Source organism: Squalius cephalus (assembly GCF_949319135.1).
Source record: "Squalius cephalus genome assembly, chromosome: 19".
Classification (NCBI taxonomy): Eukaryota; Metazoa; Chordata; class Actinopteri; order Cypriniformes; family Leuciscidae; genus Squalius; species Squalius cephalus.
The window spans coordinates 5,449,124-5,474,127 of record NC_137140.1 but is presented as its reverse complement, the minus strand read 5'-3'; the positions used below and the strand labels follow the sequence as shown (position 1 = coordinate 5,474,127).

Below are 25,004 nucleotides of genomic sequence, written 5' to 3'. Positions count from 1 at the left end.
ATGAAGAGAAAGACACATCAAAGAAATAAAAAAAGACATTGTGATTGTATGAAAAAGAAAGAGACAGGGCCACAACAATAATGTCCAGTTGCATAGCAAGTAGATTCTCGAAGGGGCGACAGTGCTGAGTAAGAACACTAATATGGGGTCACATAAACATTGACTAAGTGAAGGAAAAACAGACACCTTGCTAACACAAGATTCCGTAAAACTCCATAACCTGAGAAGGGCAGGTCTGCGTGAAACATCTGGCTCCTTTACGAAGGAATACAAAGTACAATCTCAACAGATGATGTAGAAAGATCCAGGAACATTTAAGGACCGAAGTGTCAGATCTAAACTAATGTGCACTAAAGGCTTTGTTTTGCAGAGCTTGCGATTTTTCCATTACATTGTGATACATGATGTCATGAACACTAGCATGCTCCAAATGCTGGTGGGAAATTGTTAAAAAGAAAGAGAAAAGGGGGGAGGGTCGAGGAAGAGAACAAGATATTGACGCCCTGTGAAGTGCTTTTTAACTGAGGAGGATATCTCTGCTTGGTGCACGACCATCAACTGAGAATAATGCGGCAAGTATTTTTGTCAGGTTTTGGTTTTTCACTTCACAAAACATGAATACATTTATAACAAGTCAGCAGAGAGGCACCCTTTGGTCAAGCCCTCTTTAAGTCTGCTACACAGTGCACTACATAGTGTTCACCTGACAGGTTAGAATACCACACTAAGTCCCAATGATATATTTAGCTGACTATGAAAACATTTATGGAAACAACTTTCATACATCTCATTTACATTTTTCTTTCATTTTTCAGGTTTAGCTTTACTATGTTCGGTAATATTCACTAAAAACTGTGAAAATAATTGGCTGATGTTTGAATATCAAACAACAGAAGTCCCGACAGAATCTTTATCTTTTTTTTTTTTTTTTTCTGATTAGTATGAGTTTTTTTTTCTCAATTAATGCCATAGGAGGTGTGGTTTTAAGGTTTAATGAGTTCGTCGTCACGGCGAGGAGGCGTCACTCTCTGACTCCGCCCTGCAGTGGGCGTCGGCTCTGATGACAGTGGGAAAGCTCAGTTGATCCTTGTCCATCTCAGGCTCCACAACTGGGTCCTCAGGCAAAGGAAAACTCCTGAGTTCCCAGGGCTGGACCGTCTGCCAGGAAAACACGCAGTGTTAAGATATGAAGCATATGATATCGAATCAATGGACAAATCTATTTTCAGCGCTTCTCAACAAGGGCCACGCGGTTTTTCAGCACCCTTGGTTCTGCAAGTGTTTTTCCCATGCATTTTCTCCATAGTCAGAGTCATAAGTCTTGAATCAAAACTAATAGCTAAAATATAAACGACACTACATATACTACGGTTCAAAAGTTTGAGGTCAGTAACATTACATTATAAATGTGTTTACTGTCACTTTTGATCAATGTTACAAAAGTTTTCTATTTGAAATAAATGCTGTTTTTTTAAACTTTAAGAATCCTGAAAGGATCACGGTTTCCTGCTAAAATATGAGAAGCACAATGTTTTCAACATTGATAATAATCAGAAACGATTCTTGAGCATCAAATCATCATATCAGAATGATTTCTGAAGGATCATGTGACAATGAAGACTGGAGTAATGATGCTTTGATCACAGGACTAAAATACATTTAAAAAAAAGAAAAATGAAAAATTGTAATAATGTTTTATTGAGACAAACTCAAGAAAGATTTGGATTTTTTTTTTTACTGTTGCAATAGAATAATCCAGATTAATTTCAGGCTGTTCTTTAGAAACCAGAACATACACCAAAAGAGCACATTGTCACTTTATAAGCATTTTTCTATGGAGGAAATGAATATGATTTCTAAACTGCTGAGCACAGTTGAAGTGAACAGCCTGAGGACGTGTGTGTTACCTTCTCTTCAAAGGTGCAGTCTGAAGTGGAGCCGCACGTGTCTTCGCTGTACAGCAGTCTGTGTGTCTCTCTGGTGTACGGTGTGTGTGCGTCCCGCGAGCAAGGCGTGTCGGGGCTGGGTGGGCTCAGGGGCGACGGCACGGGCCCGTAGTCCTGCAGCAGGTGGAAGTGACTTGCGTCTGGGGAAGAGGGCTGGGAAGGGTTCGTTCCGACTATTGATGGTGTCGTTCGCCCGTCCAGGGATTTATAGGACCTGAGGAACGATATGGTTAACTATTAACTCAAAATCAGGAAAACCGTTCTTTGGTAAAATCAAGTAGGACAAGCACCTGCTGCATCTCCTCTTGGCGGGTGCGAGAGCCGTCCATCGCCAGCGAGAACGTTCCTGGTCCTCACACGGCTGGTGGTGTTTCGAGAACATGGCATCTGAAAGGTCCTCCACCTGCACGGAGGAATCATTAGGTGACATTGCTGATAAGAATCGACAATAGCTTGATTTGGAAATGCTTGAAGAGAAAAAAAGATGGATGTTTTACCGGAATGTTATCGTCTTCCTCTGCCAGTGGTTGGGCTAAGGTGTCCACTTCTCTCCATCTGAAAAACAGAGTAGACATTTTATATACATTATATAATGTAGAACAGATATTATAATGTGGATTACATTGTGAGCGACTTGGAGACACACCTGGGTGTGAGGATTTCCTTGTACTGAAGTTTCTCCACTCTGGTGGTGGCGGCCACTGACATGGGAATGACGATGTTGTTGATGTCAAACGGACTCTCGCCTCTTCTCCTCCGTATGGGCTGTAGAAAAGAACAAAAATGCAAGTAATAAATGAAAAATGATCACAGCTACTCTGTACCTTAAATCCACACTGGAAATTGGTGGCAACACTGGCTCGGCCTGTTGTTTCACAGTTGAAAAGGAAACGGATGAGACAGAAAAACAACGATTTACTAGAGACGCAAGTATACGCTTAACATTCACATCAAAACTGAAGTGTACAACAATACTGCTCACTAACAATGTATCCGCAGAATTAAATTTGAGGCTTTCAAAGACCATTTTTAAGGCCTGCACAAACAAAATGATTATTCTATGTGTATCCAGTACACTACACACCCATACAATCTCATTCAATAGTTAAAATTCTCAAGGCATGTTTTATTCAATACATACATATGCACTGAAATTATACATTACATACCAATTAGAGGTCAACCAATACTGTATTTTACTGAAATGATGATAATCTGTTTAACTAAAGGCAATAGAAAGATTATTGTGCTGATACTAGTAAAATCTATTAATGTCCTTAGTCATTTCTTCCTGTGACATTGCGGCCCAGAAAGAAGCCAGATGCAGTATATTGTGTAACCAAAATATCAATAATATCCAGAAAAAATAAGTTTTTATGCAAAATTCAGGGCAAGCCAGAAATACACTGGGAATCTTATTTTGAAATATCTTTACTTTAATACTTCCAGCTGCTCATTCAAAAAGATTAGTGCGAGAAAATTGGCACTCTTACAATCACCTACAATGTAATACATTATAATCATCAGAACGTGCAAAAGTGGCACATTTTGACTTTGAATGTGTTTTGAAGGTTCACATTTAAATGATCGCTATAGCATTTTCTGTCCCTAAATTGAACCCCTTTTAAATCATAATTAAGACTTTTGATAAAACTGAATTTTTTCAGACTTTTTTTAGACTTAAATTTATTTAGATTTATTTTTTTTGCATTTTTCTCTCTTGCTTTTTCCCCCCCGATAGTGTAGTGGCAAGAAAGGGGGACGGGATCGGAAAGGACCACAAGCTGGGTTTCGCATTCAGAAGCGGCTGTAAATAATGAACGTACCACACTGTTTCCCAGAGGAGTGCTGCTCTCAACGGGGAGGGAGAGCTGTCTGGTCAAGGGACTGGTGTTGGAGGAGTGAAGGCTGGACAGAGACGGACATGGACTGCCTGCATCCATCATCACTTTTGGTGCTATGAGAGAAGGAAATATATACACACATATAAGACACTGATATGTGCTTATTGAACATTTCATTTCAAAACTGTAATAGTTTTAGTTTAATTGTACAGGTGCATTTTTTTGGCCCTTTATCTTTAATTTAATTTTGATGCCATTTTTGACCCAAGCCCCCAATCATTTCCATTAAAGCTACACTGTGTAGGATTTTCTCCCATCTAGCGGTAAAATTGTTTATGACTACCAACTGAATATTACTTTCTAGCCCCTCCCATACCGAGGGCGTTTTAACTCCTTCGGTGGCCGTATTATTTCAAATCTGCCGGCAGTCGCGAGGTATCTCCCCCTCGCATTCGTCACGGTGCCACTGAGTGTAAAAACGCGAAAGGCGAAGCTTGAATTTCCAGGTATGTCCCTCTTTGGCTAATGTATTTTCAAGATGGAGGCGCAACATGGCTGCCGCCATTCGAGCGACTCGCTCGTATGTATTCTAAATGGCAGATTCTACGCTTACGAGAATACTTGATTAGTTGGTACAAGTAATAACACATTAATGAGCACATATATTTTTGAGAGAACAAAGTGTTTTTTTGCTAAGAATCAACTTAAAAAATGACACAGTGTAGCTTTAATGTATACACCCCATTCAACTGAAATGAGATTGCCGGTGGTTGTGTATGGATGAAGTAAAAGTATTAATTAGAATGGACTATTTAAAGGGGTCCTATTATGTTTATGTTTTTTCAACGTTCTTTAGTGTATAATGATGCTGTTTGAGCATGAAAAAGGTCTGCAAAGTTACAAAGCACAAAGTCACTTCAAAGGGAGTCAGTATATCCGTAATATCAGTAAGGACTGTTTCTGAACTTCCTGAAACGCCTCTATTGTAGCCTTCAGTTTTCCGGGAACAAACATGTCACAATATTCCTCATTTAAATAATTCCCGGCCAAGGCATACAAAAAAACAAGGAGCAATGCCTGGTTGATTTGTGTTAGTAGTGTGCTGTGATATTGGTAAGTGGTGTGACATTTCACATGCTCGCAGCGGTTGACCATTCACAATACTTGTCTAGCCAAGCAATCAGAGCACATTGAGCTTTTCGGAAGAAGGGGCTTCACAGAGAAAGGAACTAAACAGAGTGTTACTGACAGACTGGGAAGAGAGGAGCTGCAACAATGTCAAATATGTGGGGGGGGAAAAAGTGTTTTTTGAACATTCAAGCATGAAAGCCTATTCTAGTAGAGCCCAAAACCAAAATCAAGACTTTAAAAAAGGGCATAATAGCACCACTTTAGGACATATCTGGAGTCATTTTTGTATGGAGGGCAGTGCACTCACAGTCTGCTCTGTCCAGTGAGAGCTCTCTGACTCTCTTCCTGCTGTGACTCCGGACCAGCACACGATCCGCCCTGCAGGGTGTGAGTGTGTCCGGCTTTGGGACACATGAGATGTTGTCCACCTGCTGCCTGTGCAGCTTCTCCAACCTGCTCTTGTGACGGGCCAATCCTGACAGAGAGAGAGAATTAAAAGTGAATTACTTTGGCCGCTTTGTCGCAGACTGTGAGAATCTACATGTTTGTGTACTTACGGACTGCGGCCGCATGCGAATTTGACAGTCTGAATTTGTGTTTAGAGAGGAAGGATGATGATGATGATGATGGTGGTGGTGGTGGTGTGATGGAGAGCTTGTGTTTGAGAGAGATCTTCTTCGGTGGTTTGATCCTGTCAAAGGGACGAGTCTGCCAATGAGACCTCAACACCTTCTGCAACTGTAAGCTGAGAGCCACGTCTGAGAGACCAACCAGAGGAAGAAGAAGAAAGAGTTAAGACAGAATTGTTACAATTAATGATATTTATCACATCTAGTGCCCTGTTTACACCTGGTGTTAAGATGAGTTTTGGTCGATCGGATCACAAAAGAAATCAGGACAGAAGTGGTTGAAAGTGGACAAAAGAGACGGATTAAAATACCAGGTGTAAACAGGTATGTGTCTGCCTCGTCTACTTGTGATCCGATAGACCAAAACACATCTTAATACCAGGAGTAAACAGGGCCTAGGACTGCACCAACTAATTAATAAAATTGATAATCTGTGGATCGTGAATTTCTGGCAAAGAGAACACATTAAAGTGCATAAAGATCTCTGTTTTTCAGGCTTGGTAAATTCTTTAAAAGGTTGTTTTTTTTTTGTTTTTTTTTAAATGTATCATTTGTGACTCCAGTCACAAGGGTCCATTTTTTTTAATTGACCCTTTAATTGACTAATTGATTTTTTAATCTGAAAGCTGAATAAATAAGCTTTCCATTGATGTATGGTTTGTAAGGATAGGACAATATTTGTCAGAGATAGCCTACAACTATTTGAAAATCTGGAAACTGAGGGTGCAAAAAATCGAAACATTGAGAAAATCGCCTTAAAGTTGTCCATGTATGTTCGCAATTGACCGTTCGCAAAACCCCGCCCTCGAACGGTCCTCGTCCAATCCTAGCTCAGCAACTGTAACTAAGGAGAAGGACCTCCGTCAAACATTGCGATTTCAGCAACATGGTGAAACGATGCGCCTATGGCACCTGCAAGTCTGACACTAGGTACCCCAAAAGTTTAGAGGGAGGGGTCGTTTTTTTCGCCTTTCCAAAACCCAAGACTCAAGTGGAAAGATGCCGACAATGGATTAAGCAGTGTGGGAAACCTCACTCACAGCTAAATGCCTCGAAGATTAATAAGCATACGATACATATGTCAGCGTATATAACATGTATAAGCGTCAGTCACGCCCGTTTCACATATACTCCGTAGTCCGTTTACAGTGCGTATTTTTTTCCAGCACCCATGTTAACAGGTAAAGCTTTCACACTGCACGCGAATGCTGCAATCGTTTCCGCACCGAGTCTATTTTTGCTGTGCTGCACGCGCTGAAAATTAAAGTGACAGCGCATGGTTCTTGGTCAAAATGAACACAGATTGACATGAAAATATAATAATCTCACCATAAATGCATTTAATAAAATAAAATGAAGTAAACTCACCATAGCCTAAATGTATTTTTGGACTTGCAGACTTGGAGGAGTTCCGTTTACACACAAGCACACACACACACGACTTGTTTAAATACATTTATATTGTTAATAAATAACAATAAATTGTTGTTGTACCAGCAATATCTTCAAGTTTTGTTTTTCACTGTATTAATCTCAAATGTCATGATTTGCCAATGCAAGAGAGTAACAGTTAGCCTACCGGCACCTTTTTTCCCCCACTTCAAGCACTCGATTGTTGTAATATTCCCGTCTTTGCTTATTTTAACATTTTGAACATATTCCTCCACTGCATATTGCAGCCCTTTCTGTCGTGCCCTGGAGGATATGTCTGCTGCATTACTCCAAAACCAATCACTTACACCGGTATGGAGCTCAACCCAGCCATAGCTATGTGTCTGGTTCTCAATTGTTTGACGGGCGTAGTAACAATAACTAGGGGGCGTGGCTTTTGCGAACGGTCAATTGTGCTGCATTCACTCACAATTTTTTTTTTTAAATATATTTACGGGAGGAAATTAAAAAAATATCTTCATGGAACATCTTTACTTAATAGCCTAATGATTTTTGCCATAAAAGAAAAATCGATCATTTTGCCCACACAATGTATTGTTGGCTATTGCCACAAATATACCTGTGCTACTTGTGACTGGTTTTGTGATCCAGGGTCATATTTGATAAAGTAAAATGTTTTTAAATTATTTTATTTCGCTACACACACGTGTAATCTATATATAGTGATATTAAATCATTTAAAATGGTTTTATTAATATAAGTATGTACCGGTATGTGTGTGTGTGGGTGTGTGTGTCTACATCTCACCCGATTGCATGGACAGAACGGGGTGGATGCTGTGGTCTTGATGTGCAACTCTCTCCAGCAGAGGGCAACCATAAGGTAAGTCTGGTTTGGAGAGGGGACGAGCAATCCCACACATGACACACAAACCATTGACCTCACATCCTAGTGGAGGTGAAAATGACGCTCTCTGAACCTGATAAGAGGAAACTCACTTCAGATACACTTTAAAATAAGCCAAAAAAGGTTCTCCTGGAATATTAATACATTCATTTATACCAACAAGCTTCACACACACCTTGCCATTGAGATTGTGGAAAGTTTTTGGGTGGATTAAACGTCGTCTTCTGCAGGTCACCAGCGGGCGTGTTCGTGCGGATGTAGAGCTGCTGTCCAGACTCGAAGGACATGTGTCGGACATTTCTGCCACGCAACTGAAATCAGAAAATGTAAAATGCAGTTTTTGCCAAGCTAATGGATAATATGACTTATTTGTGATACAAGACACCACTGCATTTACCCTGTCTGGGTTTGTTCTGCAATAATGGCTGGTTAATAATGTTAATTTAAAGTTATATAATAATGTTAAAAGTTTTTAGGGCCTATTTATATTAGATGCCTAGATGTACTTACATCAAAAAAGGAGCTGTTAGGCATGTACTTAAAGTATAAAATGTGTGTGTGTGTGTATACACACACACATATATTTATATATATATATGTGTGTATATGTGTGTGTGTGTGTGTGTGTGTCTGTGTATATATATATATATATATATATATATATATATATATATATATATATATATATATATATATATATATATATATATATATATATATATATATATATATATATATATATGGTGCTGCTGTAATGTGTTTAATCTAAACCACAAAATAAGTGCATTGTATGCAATGATTAATTTAAATGTTAGTACATAGTAGTCAAAGACAATATAAACTGGTTCCAGTTATAATAGTGTTAGCATATGGTAACAACTAAAAAGTAAATTCAAATATTTACTCCAACACAATATGAAATATTAGCATTTTGTCCAAACCTAAAAGAGATGTCGTTTTCAGATGTGTCTGTCAAACGAGACTGGGATTCGGGGAAATTCTGGGATGTTGGTGAGGTCAGGACATTCTTATTAGTCTCCATTATATTTATGGTTCTCTGGCAGGAAGGGGCGGAGTCTCCCAGCTCCACAGGACCCTGCAGAGAGCATGTGAAAAATAAAAAACTACTACTTTATACAGCTAAATAAACAGATATTTCCATTAAACTAATTCCCAATATTCGTGACACTGGATAACATTTTTTTTCTTATAACACAAACACTTTATATCTCTCACTCTCACACACACACAGCAGATATCAAGCGTCTGCTAACCTTGCTGGCGCGCAGTTGGCGGTAGATGTCGACCTGCTGTCGGATGCGGTACTCCAGGTCTGATATCTGAGCCTGCAGCCATGTCCAGTGACTGATGATGGTGGCTCTTTCCCTGGCAAACCGGCCTTCTGCTCTTCTCCATCTGAGAGAGAGAAGTGAACAATCCGGTTAAACACGTTTTAAGTTAGACATTTAGATGTTTAGCTAACTAGGAGAGTCGTTAGAGGGTTAGTTCTCATGGTCTGTTTACTTCAGTGAGTAGAAACTGGCTGTGACGACTCAGATAAAACAAACAGGAAACCCTTTAAATTATTCTCTGTAAAGTTTCCAGCCCTGATGGTCCAGATTACAGACATTAATCAATCATTTTGACTGTAATAATGATGCGTAACACATAGAGGGCACTGTTAAACACATTCAGCAGAGACACCCACTTACAGATGCCACAATACTGTTCATCCCTTTTTTAAATACAGTCATAGTCTTTATGTCACAGCCCTGCAAAACAACACTTGCCACCTTGAATTTCAACCACTTCCTTTGCAACCAAGAGATGGCAGAAAATGGAAATAACGAAAGACAAGGGGTAGACAATAAGACCAAAATATATCACAATACGAGTATTTCTTTCACAATAACCATATATATATATATATCATGATATAGTTATTTTTATTGTAAATAAGGTTATGATGCCAAAATTTCCGATTACACTGCAATGTCACAATTATAGATTCTACACAAACCTAGCCTAACTAATGTAAGTTCAAGCTTACCAAAGACAAGTAAACAGTCAGAAATATAATCAAAATAAAGAACCTAATTACAAGCAATAAGACAAATAAATACAACAAAATAAAGATAAAAATGAAATAGAGTGGTCTATCTAACATTAGTAATCTAGTCATAGTGCAGGAATAAATACTACAGAAACTGAATAATCAAATGTTAAATAGTCTTCATGGTGTAAAGTTACTTACTAAAGTTATTCAGTCAAGAGCAGAGTGATTTTATATTTTTCTTTTGTTGTTTGGTTAACGTTAAAGAGACAGCAACAGGTATATGAGGCTTCTGACACTTTGAGACCCTAACATACACAGATCCAATATACTGGTACACATCCCGATTGTTTATGACTCGCCAAAACAGCCATTTTCATAAACAGTGCAATACTCACAAAGATAAGCAAAATAAACAGCGAAAAAGAAAAATAACTTATACTGTGTGAAAAAACGTCTGTCAGATCGGCGTGCAAGTGCCAAATTGAATTCTGTTTGAATTGATCTTATTGTGCTTGAATGGTCTAAACTGGCATGGCTTTAAAAAAATGCATAGAAAATGATCAACTCTCATGGCGGCGACTCATGTGAGCGTAACCGCACTAGACAATAATCCAAAATTTCATTCTTTTAACCATTTTTTGTGTGCATCTACCCATTTATATAACATTATTACAACCCATGATTTGCCATTGCTAGTTGGAAGGTTTAATAGCTTAGGGGGAGGTCAAGTCATTGGGCAAAAATCTGTGTAGTGCGAGATAGTCAACATTTGAAAGAGAACATTCTCGAGCAAGGTGTATGGCTAGTATTGTGACTACAAACATGACACTGGCTGTCCATGCTGGTCTATCAGGGTTTCATGACACTCCTGTAGTGTGATCGGTACACTCCTACACAAAAGAACACCAGCATCTCATGGTAAATGTCCCTCTCAGCACATTCCCACTGCTTAATGCCTCAGTATGAGCACCGCCTCATACGGTCATATTTGCCCACGTGGAATCCGGCAACTCGCTGTAAGAAAGATAAATGGAGTGGAAATTTACATGTGCACTGTTGAGCCCTGTGAACCACCAGCACACATGTGATTATCAAAAACATTACTCTGTTCTGACCTGAGGTCGAATGTTTTTGTAGAATGACTACATAATGACTGTAGATTTTTTTCTCTTCACAAAATCCATCAATTTAAACTCAAATCAACATTTAACATCTATTTATTTAATAAATTAACATGAAAACATGTAAAAAAAAAAAAAATTAAAAATGGGATGATGTACAGTCAGATGATCACATAACATTTATTTTGTGTTATGATCAACTGACTGTACATTCATCACTTCCATGTAGCATAATTTCAAAAGCCAGGCCTACATTGAGTCCTGCTCCGAATAAAGAGACTGAATTATTCATGCTTATCGACTGCGGCCAATTTAAAAGGTGCCACACTAAACTTTGAGCATGCAAAATTTCTTCGGAAAACATGATTATTCTTTCATTATTAAATTATTTCATTATTAAAACATTCATTATTCATCCAGAAGGTAAAAATACACTCTACTAGTACTCCACTTTACTGCAACCCTACAAATTTCTTTTGTTTCAACTAATGCCAGGTTCAGACTACACGATATGAGCCTGATTTTGGCACAATGCATTTTACATAGGGTGTTGTGGCGATTCGTAAACAACAATGGGCATTGGGACATAAGAATCAATTGTTCAATCTCCCATAGTGTGTAAGTGGACAGAAAGACTAGTATGTTTCATTTTTTTCGGTCCTCCATAAGGGGTTCCTTCACATCTGTTTTGACGAATAGGTGCACAGAAGCTTTCAAACATGGTGGTATAAGAAAAGAGAGCCGATGGTAGTGGTGCTGCTAGGTGGAATTATGCACTGAAGGAAAGGTTCGTGGAGGTATGGCAACAATACTCATGCATTTATGATTTAGGTTCTCTCGAGGGACGACCACGACAGAGGGAAAAAAGATAAATGATAGAACGATAGCGGAGGCACTACAGCAACCCGGTGAGCAGCGGAATTAGCATTAAGCTAACACACAGCTTCAGTAGCCATTGTTTGTAGCTTCGACGACATCATGCGCGCCATTTAAGACAGCAAATGGTGATTGGTCAGGAAGCAATGTGTAGTCTGACGTTTCTTGTCCACGACACGAATATAATTCAAGATTGCATAATCTGACAGCGACTATTTTAACAGACAAAAACATTGAGGCTACACAACCCGGCATAAGAGGTCAAGCCGAGAAGGACAGTCTTCTATTGGTCATACATCTTCCCATGTACAAATTTGCTGTCAATGTTCACAAAACTTGAACTTGAACGCAGCGAAACTCGCTTTCCTGTCCCCTGCATTTGCATGCATATGAATGGAAGTCAAAGGGACGAAAAGTGTAGTGTGATTGCCCCTTTAACCGTGATTATTCACTATATAACAATTGCTTGATTGTTGTCATTGGTCGATCTACTCTTCCACACATGGACGTGTGCGTTTGGACGACGGGGAGGGCAACAACAAAGGAGTCGTCCTCCCTCGCTGTGCCTGCTGTGAAGTGAATCATCTCGTAATTGTGTTTCATAAATCACATTGGGCTGATGGAGGGAGTACAAAGACAGAGTCATTTAGCATGAATGTTCTCCTGCCTTTGTTCTTGGATTTCAGACTGAGAGACAAAGAGACTGGATGAACCAAAACACAGATAAATACCAGCTGGCTCATCAAACTGTTTTATATGGAGGCCTGTCTGTTATTTTTCACTCATACAGATCCAGGGTTACACTGTATTTTAGGTTAAAGAGAGAATGAAAGCAGTTATAACAGGGAGGGATGAATTTCTGCTCTGTAACTAGTGAGTTTAGTGAGCTTTTCTGCTTTCTGCTGCTATAGGCAGTTGCCTTTTAAGGAGTTTGCTAACTGAAATAAAACCTGAATAAAAGACTTGCAAGTGAGTTTTAAAATTGCATCTTGCAAAGCTAACACAACAACTGGGCTAAATAGTCCATTTTAAAATTGCACAGAACTATATTAACTAATACATTTCCATTGATAATCAAGTATATTTTCACTTTGTCTGTATTTTTATTGAGCTCTGCGCAGTGATTTTATAAAGAAATCTAAAGCTTGAAGAATACAGAATCAGTTTTGACATGAATGCTTAGCGTACGCGATAGAGCTGCAGGATTAATAATTAAAAAGATCACAATGCGCAATTTTATTCCTAAATGTCAATGATTCAGATATTTTGATTAAACCTTTAGAAATCACAGCGGAACATTAAAATCTGTGTTCACGCTGTCGCTGCGCTGACCCAGAGGAAGCACTTATCATAGGTAACTTATAAGCTTCAGTCTAACCAACCGTATCATTTCTGTCTTACAATAATTCATATCATCACAGAGTTACTGGGATAAACGTTCAGATATAAGCACTAATATCTATGGTAGTGATCAAAATAGAATAAATCACCTTTTGAACGCAACTCAACACTTTAAATTTGGATTGTATCAATTACATCGTTACACCAGTAGCTGGCGACAAGTGATTGTAAAAAATGATTTGTCATTGAATTATTAAAGAGATTCGTTCACTGATTCATCCAGTAATGAAAAAGTGAAGTCTTCAGGAGGCAGTCATTGAATCATTCATTCAAAACTGATTTTTAAAAAATAATTAATTCAAATTAATTTAAAAAGTTTGAATAGACTGTTTTGTTTAGTTGTCTATTCCCCATCAAGAGAGAATCGTGATCTCTATTTTAAACAAAGTACTAGTAGCGCATTCAGCTGAATGTGTACATGAGCTGAACATTTGCGAACACAGGCTCACGACACACACACACACACTAAACAATGTCTAAAATATTTCTATTATAACGTTATGAGCAATAAAAATCTATTTGTACTAGTTTAAACAAGACTTGCAAGACTATCTTTTTAAGAGTTGCAGTTTTCTGTCAAAAAAGATAGACAGTTTAACATTTGAAAATGAAGGAATAAATATTACTATTGTAATAATTGTAATATTGTATTATTTTGTAATTTTATTTAGAAATTTTTAGCTATATTATTATTTAGTTTAGTCAAAATTATAACATTAATTTTTTAAATTATTTATATAGCCATTTTGAAAATCACAAATAGAGCAACCTTACCCAACTAAAAAGCACAGCAAACCAGGAATATTTTTGATTGCATTTTAAATTGCAATCAACTTTTTTTTCAAGGAAAAAATAATTTAGATAAATTAGATTTTTTTCCCCTCCAAATCGTGCAGTCCTATAAGCATAGGTTTGTAGAACGAGGGCTATATATAACAAATCTGAAAGAATTTAAGCATCGGGGTCGAAAGCACAGCTGTAATATTTGAGTAATGACGCAAAAACATGCACAAGGACGAAAGCAAGAATGGAACAGATGGATGGAGAGAAAGAAAGAGGGGATAAAAAGAAAAGAATGTGAGGTGGTTAGGCTTGGCAGAGAAACGCAGAGGAATTATGGGGGGGAAATGGTGAAAAGGGGTGGAGGAATGCAAGTGGAAAAAGAGAGCGCCTGAAAAAGTGAGAGAGGAAAAAGTTACGTAACACGAGTGGGCTCGGCTCAGACAGCGGGAATGGGAGGAGAACATAACAGACAATAGTGAAGGAGGATTCTACAATGAGAGAGATAAAGACATGACAGAAAGAACAGAAAAAAAGGAAAATCATAAAAGCCCTGACAAAATGACGTGTTTATGATGGGTTACATTTCCAAACATCATATCCCCAAAAGACATATCAGCTCCTGTCAAAGGCCAATTTGTGGATGTAAGACTAATTTGTAAAACTATTTTCATAAATGTAAACACAATACCAATAAACATGACAGCCACAAAGTTTATCTGGATCGTAACACAAAAAACACAAACAAATACACTGATACTCGTCTTTATCAGAACAAAAAAAGGCACTTCTTGTCTTGTCTTTTTCTCACATTTATGTCTCATGAATCTCATGACAAGAGTATGTGGGGTTATATTTCACAACCACTCAATTTCTTTGTACACCATAAATGAAATCATGCAATACAGTATTTCTGTGAGCCTGCATGATTTGGGGAAAATGTCATATTGCGATTATTGAGGTCAATATTGCGATTGTGATATAATAAACAAATGGTTTCATGATTGAACTTTTTTGGTTCTCAGGTAAAATGCTACACAGATTAGTGATAATGCTGAAATGTGTATTTCTCAACTCAAACTAGCAACAACAACTAAATGCAGCATTTTCAAATAAAAATTTTTTTTTTTACAAAATTAAATAGTGACATATTTGCATTACTGCAAACTTGCTATTGTCTCAATAGTTCAATTGTATAAAATAAATGTCATATGCCCTTGCTGTCTAACAGGTACGGTGTACACAGAAATTGAACAAAGTTATCAAACAGTCTGCACTGCATAAATTATAAGTTAAATATAGAATAATCCTTATTAAAGCTACAAAAGTTCTTTAGTCAAGAGCAGTGAGTAATTTTCTCTGTTCCCTTTGTTCTTTGATTAATACTGACAGCAAGCTTTATTGGCTGCTGTCCCTTTAAGAGCAGCCGCGGGTCTCACACGCGACTCATTCTCTCACAACTCTTCACGTTCATCATTAGACTGCTCTTATGTTATGAAGATACTCAACAAAACGGACATTTTGGTATAATTGTGTGTGTTATTGTTCGTTCAAGCGTGAAAGAGAACTGTATTCTGGCGTGCTGTACGATACACTGCAGTCAGGACATTCACAGGCTGATTGCGTTAAATATTGTATCAATATTTAATCAAATATAACGTTGACAGCCCAAATTTATTTATTCTATAAAATCGCAGCATTTTGAGTCATATAATCGCATAGGCTTGACATCGTACTCGGTAGCCTACTATATTTCTGTATGAAATTGTTGTTCCAAACCTGTATGATATTCTTTCTTCTGCATAAGAGTGCTGACAAACAGTTTTGGTGACCAATGACTTCCATTGTATGGACAAAAAAAAAAAACCTAAAAAAACAGACTTTTTTCCAAAATAATTTTGTTCCACAGAAGAAACAAAAAAAGTCATACTGGTTTGGAAGGACATGAGGGTGAGTAAATGATGGAAATTTTCATTTTGGGGTGAACTATCCCTTTAAATCATAATGACCACAAACTTTATGTAAAATATGCAAAAAAGTTAGGCTAGCCTATTTCTTTCTTTTTGATTTTGAAGTAAAACATGACCTGGGCATGTCTTTGTGAGATTCACCCACACTATTATCATCATAAGCCAATAAACATTCCACCATCTGTCAACATACTCAAAGGAAAATAGACAACTTTTTTTGTGTGTGAGCAATTTTTCAGTAAATGGAAGATGAAATAAAATAAAAAAAACATCTCTGTAGAGCACTAAACAGCATTCACTTCAGCTCTTGGTGGATTAAAGTGGTCTTTAATTGCAGTGATAGTAAATCTTCCATTTGCATAGCAGCTGTGTTCCATTAAAAGCTTCCAATTATAAGTGTGGGTGTTTGGGATCAATGTCCTTGGATGTACAAAGTTTAAATTCATCTTGATTTAACTGCAGTCAGAGGTCAACAAGCAGCAGTTCCTCATACTCCAATTTCCCAACCGTCACACTGTGATGTCAAAAGCATGTGCCCAGACAGATTAGTCAGAGAACGTTGCTTGCAAATGATGAAACGGCACTGAAAATCAACAACCATGAAAACAAACACTTATTTAGAGCAGGATCATCATGCGTCCAGCCTGCAAACACACACCAGGAACAGATTCAGGCATATGTGATCATGCTGTTTAGTGAAACTGGGGCATGTTTCAGTGAGTTCAAATTTAACATCCAAAATCTGCATTCACGGATGCCTGATTATTTAGGTCAAAGGTGTAAAGCCAACTCTTTAGCAAGCTGCTAAACGGCTCCTTTTAAAACAGCTTCCATTAATAAATCAACCTAAAAAAACCTAACATTGGTTTTAATCCGCTTCCTACGTTATTCCTCTAAATATTTAATCAGATAAAATATGATCAAAATTAATCTAAATGCTCATTGGGCTGATCTGCAAAGCAACAGGATTTGAGCACCAATATTTGAATATATATATATATATATATATATATATATATATATATATATATATATATATATATATTAGGGCTGTCAAAAGATTAATCACGATTAATTGCATCCAAAATAAAAGTTTGTGTTTAAATAATATATGTGTGTGTACTGTGTATAATTATTTTGTATATATAAATACACACACATGCTTGTATATATTTAAGAAATATTTGCATACATATACTGTATATATTATATATAATTTATATTATATATAAATATAATTTTTTTTATATAAATTACACATTTTTCTTAAATATATACAAGCATGTGTGTGTATTTATATATATACAAATTTAATTATACACAGTACACACACATATATTATTTAAACACAAACTTTTATTTTGGATGCGATTAATCTTTTGACAGCCCTAATATATATATATATATATATATACAGTACACACACATATATATATATATATATACACACACACACATATATATATATATACATTATATATATATATATATATATATATATATATATATATTTCCCAATTTTCTAACACAAGTGGTCTGAAATGTGTGTGCTTCTGTGAGAGCTCACAATACCTAAACTGTTATTCTGTGCTCTTGTCTGTATATGCTTAAGAAAACAGGAAGTATGAACAAAAATTACACATGAAAGTGAAACAGCTAGAAAAACTTATTTTTTTTATTTTATTCATCACCTGTGGTTTACTTTGATTTCAACACTAACCCGAACATCAGGGTTCTCCGTTTCACCCCCTCTATTTTCACCTACGATGAACCAGACTCTCCCTCGGGGGCCGAGCAGGAAATTTAACCTTGCTTAAGTTTTCAAACAAGTCCACAGCCGAGGAGGACAGCCCAAATGACTTCAGACTAGACTCCATTATGACAACAAGATCTATGATCTCACTGTACAAACAAGGTCGGAGGGGAAATTAACAGTGACTCTCTACAAGGTTCAGGGCATGAACACACAGGCCTACAGTCACAAACATGCCCCCACGCTCCTTTGGGACTCCTGTGAAAAGCCCACATGTAATGTGCCTGATTTGTGATAGCAATGAAGTTACAACGGTTTGATGAGACTAGTTCAAAAGGTGCGTCGTAATTCACTTACTTGTGCAGTGTTTTATACCGTTTAGTAGAATAAATAGTGTGACTAGTGTGTTCAGACTGAATATTCCAAAAAGAAAAAATGCACATGAAACTGAAAAAATAACATGTGGAATGATGGACACTTTATGCATTAACAAATCGCAGCTGTTCTTATGTAGCGTATTTATAAAATGAATACACTAGAGAACAGTGCATAGTATAAGTACATAGTGCACAGTACGTCATTTGGGACACAACTAACAGCCTTGTTCCAAAGGAAATTCAGTGACATGGGTCAGTGAAAAATCCAGGAAAGCAAAAGAATGTTACAAATCAAATAAATTAAATACCTAAAAAACTGATTAAATAGCTCAATGATCTAAACAAAATCAGTTTCAAAACCGCATCTGTACTCAGAACGAAACAAGGGGGCTCACTTGGTTTTAGAACAGAGCCTTTTACTAGGATTTTTTCTTCAGTGTTGTGATGTAAATCTGAGTGCAACGTATTATCGAAAAGACACAATGTAGGGCATGGACTTGATGTTGATTGTATTGTGAGATGTGTGGGCGAGACTCTAAAGTAAAATGAATAGTTCACATTAAGATCTACAACACGCATAGGGTGAAATTTCCATTTCATGCTGACTTTAAAAGTAGGCTCTTTCTGAAAACAAACATTTGACTTACAGTTTAATATGACACTGGTCCACATCCACCCTGACAAGCTCCTCCTCCTCGACGTCGCTCTCTCCTCCTGAACTGCTCTCTGTGGCGTCCGAGTCAAACTGAGTCTCCGTCGCGAGCAAATGTGTGGTGCCGCTGAGATGCAGTCGCTCCAGTTCCGAGGCCACCCTGCCACCCTTCAAAAGCCGACTCAAATTATGCGCATGCGTGTCCACAGAAGCGCGAGGCCCTCTCCATGCCCCTGGCTCCGCCCTACGGCTAGCTGTCGGGGTCAGAGTGCGCTCCAGAAAGCCAGAGAGTTGCTGTTTGAAATGCCGCTCCACCTGTTTGGCCTGCACCACCTGCAGACGCTTGCGCAGACGCAGCAGCCGGCTTTCGATGTCCGTTTGCCTGTGTTGGCTCTGTTGAACCCGATCCCTGAGCAGAGCCTCCAGGTTGGGTGTTGGTAGGGTTGAGTCGTCATGGACTGGGGAAGAGCTAAGGGACGAGGGACAGTTGTCAAAGCCAACAATATTGCTACTGTTTGCTTCGACAACCATTCCACCAACGGGACTCTCCAGTTCTGCTTTAACCTCAGACAAAGCAGTGAGCTCCCTATGTGATGACACACCTTGAATGCTTGGTGTCAAATTCTGTTGTGGCTTCACATCACCGTTCTGTCCGCTGGCTGTGAAGGTACCGACGGACTTTGAGGACACGGATAACAGCGCTTCCCCGTTGGTGGAAGGCTGGTTGCTGTCTCCGTTCACTGTGGCCACACTGCCTTTCTCAGCCACGGCAGCACTAGGTACGGCCACTTTCTTAGAGAGTCCGTTCACAGGCACCATGGTACTCCCAGCTCCGCCACCGTTGACAAGGCTCTTCAGTTGTCCTCCAGTCAGCTCGAGGGCGTGACGCTTTCTCAGCAAGAAGTCGCTGCCAGCAGCAGCGCTAGGGAATATGGAGCCGCTCAGCAGGCCGTGGCTCTTTAGCACCGACTGCTTGAGGACACCTTGCAGCTTCAGTGACTCCTTGACTTTGATGGACGAGGGCAATGATGTGACATCAGAGCACAAGTACGGTGCCAGTTTGCCCAGAGATGGGGCTTTCGACAGGGGATCCTGCTCCTGACCCTTGACGTTGTGGTAATGGGTGAAGTTCTGTCCGTCGTCGGCGTTGACGTGACACTTGCCGTTGCTGTGGGCGCCGGCAGAGTCCGAGACGGAGTCGGAGATGAGGATGTTGCTGGCGTTGCTGTTATTCTCTGTGCTGCCGGGGGACAGGGTGGACGAGGGAGAGGCGAGTTTGAAGCGGATGTGGCGGGCTTCGGCTGGGGCGTCAGTCAGAGCGGGCGCCATCGCAGCCATGCAGCCTGCACCTCCAAACCTTCACTCCAGCCCACCTGCACAGCCTGGCTGCAAAGGAAGAACAACACATTTAGGAGACCGCTAATATGCAGAATATTTTGAGACATAAATCACAACACTTTACTTAAAGCCTTTATATATGTTGCATTAATTGTGCCTTGTAATGAACCTTATGATGCATTGTATGGTCTCATGAATAACTGTATAAAATTATACATTATAATACTATTCACTGAACACACCTTTAGAAAGTATGAGTTAAAAACATAATTTCAGATGTAACAAGAATCGGCAAATATCATAATGCATTTTACGTTACAGTTAAATATGAAAATATATAATGCATTATACATCATGAATACCTTTATAATGGATGCATTTAACATCAAGTCATTCATCTTTAATAATAACCTGCTGGAGACACAAGCTATTTAAAAAAAGTCCACTTCATTTCTAAAACTTCACCAGAAAATACTCAAGACAAGCGGTTTGCAACTCATTGCACTTCTGTAATCTGCATATTTATGACTAAAAAAGGATATTCAATGAGTGGGGCCTTGAATCTCCATTTATCCACATGAATTGTGTGACATTATTAACTACAAATTCTTATCCAGACGGTTTTCTTATAAGGCGCAGAGCTTCAAGGCCTCATTTAATGCCTGAAATTGTGGAGGCTTTCGTGAGAAATATACCTGAAACCCAATTGCAATCTCTGGACGATATTCTTTCTTCAAAATTCAAGCCAGAAGACCTCCAATGAGATTTTTTCCACCATTCCCAACCTAACTATTCATTAACATTTAATAACAACCTGCTGGTGAGACAAGCTATTTTGTCCACTCAATATGTAATACTTAAAAAGAATCACGTAGAAAATAGTTTCCAACCCAATGCAGTTCTTTTATCTGCCTCGTTATGTTTGAAATAGTATATTTAATGGATATGACCTCCCCCAAAAAATGAATTGTATAAGGAGTTTTCCTATCTTAAAGGATAGGAAATTATTTGTAAGCCTCAAATTTCAGAGTCATTCATAAGGAAAATACCCGAAACACAACTAAGGCCTCTGTCCAATAGTCCAAACAGGATTAGTTTTTGAAATAGGGAAATAGTTTTTGAGGGAAACACCTTGGAACAACATGCATTGTTGAACCATTCACAAACAAACAAAACAGGAAAGTACATTAATTGGGTCAATCGTGATGCCATTTTGGCTTTGAACTAAATTTTTAGTCTCAATACACCATATAAATTAAAATAAATACAGGCCAGAAGATAACTAGAGATAACAGAGTGAACGAACACAAACAGGACTCTCTTTTATCAGCACTTCTTGAAATTTAATTTATTTGCCCTGATGCTCTTCACCTTAATAAACTCACGGACCTCAACAGAGAGGGGACCATTATCATAGTCATTAGTATGGAAAGACCTACTCTATTCAGGCTTATGTAAGAGCAAGCCTCCTCATTGTCCCCTCCTCCTCAGCAGACCATCTGTGTCAACGGAATTAGGGATATGCCTTTAGGCCTCAACAGATAAGAGACTATCTCTCCACGAGTACATGTAGAAGGTTCTGCTCATGAATTACTGCCTTACAAATACCATAACTCAACATTAGCATTATAACATCTTACTGCTAATAAAGCATGTCAGTGTTGCTTCATAATTAAATTAATAGCCTTTACACTACCAAAGGAAGTATACTGACATGACAGAAGAGACTGAAGAATTTTACTAATATGTCACGATATTACTTGGCAGCAGTCTCACATGAGAAGTACACTCAAGTTAAGCTAGCTTTTATTCAATATACCGGTGGTGATAAATGCTATTTGTTTAAAACAAATTACCAACTGCTGCAGATTTATACAAAAGCTGTTTATTTTCACGTGTCTCTCTCAGATATGCTTTGTAAGCACAAGCTTAAAAAAAAACACCCGCTTAATAATATTATTAATAAAGCTAATATTTTTAGTAAACTCGTTCAATTCCATGACATGGCATGAAATGGGCTGGTGGTCATGTGATGTCAACATGGTGGTGCCCATGAGGGGGCGACCCCGCGCTATGTAGAATTAAACAGCTTTTTCTACAACACTGATGTTTTAATAATATTTCTCAAAAGTGAACTTAAGTCATTTTTTTTATTAGCAACAAATTACCGAGTGCACCTTTAATCTATAAACATTCAAACGAAACGCCGTGCCGTGTGTATTATCCAGCAGTTTTCGCGTTTGAAGATCCTAACTAGGTTAATATGTCAATGTAGTAAACATGACAAATCCGGTTAAGGTTTAACAAAGGGAAGGGGCGAAGCGAGCGTACCTTAAACAACCCACGAGTCTGTGTTCGCGCGAGTAATTTCAAATAAAATCAAATAAATGCGGGATTTTAGCATGACTGCGATAACAAGCGAGCTCCTCCAGAAAAATAATACAGGAAATATAAGAATAATAAACACTTAAGATCGCCATAAATGAGGAATGTGTATTAAATTAAAGTTAAATTCGATTATAAAAGTTCACACACACACACGAATGCCTGTCTAGCTTATTAAAACCAAAACGCACAAGTCTAATTTTCCGCTGAACACACACCACATGAACATTCACACCACTTCCGTGCATAAATTAAATAGCATTTCAGCTTAGACTCGACGTAGATGCTCATAAAATACATTGTAAAAGGGCTAAAGTTGATTTTAATGCATTCCTGAATATCTCTCAAGCACCGTACAGTAAGCAGGAGCATTAATACGGCCTTGATTACGTTATGCAAGTCATTTTAACCACCAATTTGAAAGAGAGCCGGCTTTAAACTGATAAGTTTAGTAGAAAAATGAGGCCGCGTGTTGTAGGAGCATCAAAAAAGGGGAGGATATGTGCGTCCCTTACACTTAAAATGGGAAATAAATAATACAAAAGAACACGTGTGAGTTTATTGCATGACAAAGTACTAGAGAGTAATCCGTTTTAAAGGAACAAGAAGCGACCATGCCAGCTTTCAACGCCGCATAAATAAAACTGTACATATTATTCTTGCAAAATACAACAGTTAATAGTATAAAAGGAGTTAAACAGGAAGCTAAGATATGTGTGCAGGATTAGGTTTATGTAACATAAGTGTTGCTGCTCGAGATCGTCCACTAACAAAGAAAAAGGAGGAACCTACCACGTGACGGGCGCGCGATCCGAGGGAATTTCGGCAACTATTCCACCGACCTTTGGCTTTAATAGCACAATAATGTCACCAAAGCACAAAATAAGCCGTTTGGTCAGGCAACCCCGCCGCCTGTGCCATATCCGTGTCCGCTTCGTGAAAAACAACCCGTTTTCAGGACCCCCTTTCGTTATCGGCTCCGGAATCACGAAATGGGCGATAGACAACACCTTGCTGCTGCTGTCCCCTTCAGTGGATTATGGATAGCAAATATATATATTTAGTTGTATATTATGAATCGATTGTTTGCTCAGATACGAATTCTTTTCATATACGCCTTTATTTACAGATTTGAGGTGTCATAGACCACCGGTTTCGAGATCATTTTCTCATCGTTGGAGGGAGAAACGCACGAAAGATGGCGCCTCGTTCGTCTCCCTTGGATTTGAGCCTGACAAATACAGATGCAGAGCGTGTAGCGAGAGAGCCTGTAGGCGGGAGACATTCTCACGCCCGCCGCTAGAGTGACCGCAGAGCCGCAGCGCAGCGACTGGCCACTAGAGGGGGACTGCGAGTGGACTCACTGAGAAGAGGTTGTGTTTAGGAAAAACATGTGGTATTTCAATGTTGTCTTTTTGGTATGTGGTATATATTTGTTGTGAAAACCAGCGCAAAGACATTGAGTATAAATCACAAAAAATAAAAACTATACAGTACCGGTCAAAAGTTTGTAAACAGTACTATGTTTTTGAAAGAAGTCATATTATGCTCATCAAGCCTATATTTATTTGATCAAAAATTCTGGAAAAAACAGCAATATTGTGAAATATTATTACAATTTAAAATTATGGTTTTCTATTTGAATATACTTTCAAATATAATTTATTTCTGTAATGCAAAGCTGAATTTTCATCTGCCATTACTCCAGTCTTCAGTGTCACATGATCCCTCAGAAATCATTCCGATGATTTGATACTCGTTATTATCAATGTTGGAAACGGTTGAAATCAGCATATTAGAATGATATATATTATATTATATGAATATTTTAAAATAGCCTATAATCAAATAGAAAACCATTATTTTAAATTGTAAAAATATTTCACAATATTACTGTTTTTTTTTTTTTTTTTTTTTTTTTTTTTTTTCTGTATTTTTAATCAAATAAATTCAGGCTTGATGAGCATAAAATACTTCTTTCAAAAACATGTAGCCTATTTAATACATGTCTACATTAATAATATAATACAATATAATATAATACGATATGATTATCCCACATTTCTGACACAAAACAATGGTTACAGTTTTTACAGTAAATCCATGGTAAATGTTGGTGATTTGTATATTGAAAAGACTTCTAACATTCAGGATATGTTCACAGCATTATTAGACAGTGGTTATGTAGGCCTAGTGTTGGATGTGATGCATTACTAAGTAATTTATTTACTTTTCCCTTGGAAAAAAAAAGTAAGGGATTACTCTTAATTTTTCTCTAATTTAATTACAGTTTGATGTAATTGCATGAAATACTGTATAACAATTCTATATGAAACAATAGTGGATTTAACATTGAAATTGAACCTCTATATTGTTAAAATGTATGTTTTTAATGTAACCTAAATACTGTGGTCAGTTCAAGAATAATTTTATATCGTTTATTTGAA

The 25,004-nt window shown here is 38.0% G+C and overlaps 1 protein-coding gene across 1 annotated transcript; it reads right to left on the bottom strand.

The window, feature by feature from the left end:
• Positions 1–253: 253 nt before the first annotated feature.
• Positions 254–23,799, bottom strand: kansl1a (KAT8 regulatory NSL complex subunit 1a). The gene is made up of 14 exons (XM_079851847.1): positions 23,350–23,799; positions 18,830–20,220; positions 9,123–9,264; positions 8,790–8,944; positions 8,024–8,159; positions 7,750–7,921; positions 5,479–5,679; positions 5,229–5,396; positions 3,773–3,903; positions 2,593–2,711; positions 2,444–2,501; positions 2,237–2,349; positions 1,908–2,160; positions 254–1,158 (listed from the first exon to the last, which is right to left on the bottom strand). The coding sequence occupies exons 2-14, from the start codon at positions 20,170–20,172 to the stop codon at positions 1,006–1,008; spliced, it is 3,144 nt and encodes a 1,047-aa protein (XP_079707973.1). The 5' UTR covers positions 20,173–20,220; positions 23,350–23,799; the 3' UTR covers positions 254–1,005.
• Positions 23,800–25,004: the final 1,205 nt, after the last annotated feature.

Bases quoted from the DNA above. Each gene is read 5' to 3' on its own strand.
- kansl1a (XM_079851847.1), bottom strand. From the start codon at position 20,172: ATGGCTGCGATGGCGCCCGCTCTGACTGACGCCCCAGCCGAAGCCCGC. The intron at 5,397-5,478 runs GTAAGTACACAA...TCTCTCTGTCAG, and splicing joins TTCGCATGCGGCCGCAGTCC to GATTGGCCCGTCACAAGAGC. The intron at 3,904-5,228 runs GTGAGTGCACTG...CTTCTCTCATAG, and splicing joins CTCACTGGACAGAGCAGACT to CACCAAAAGTGATGATGGAT.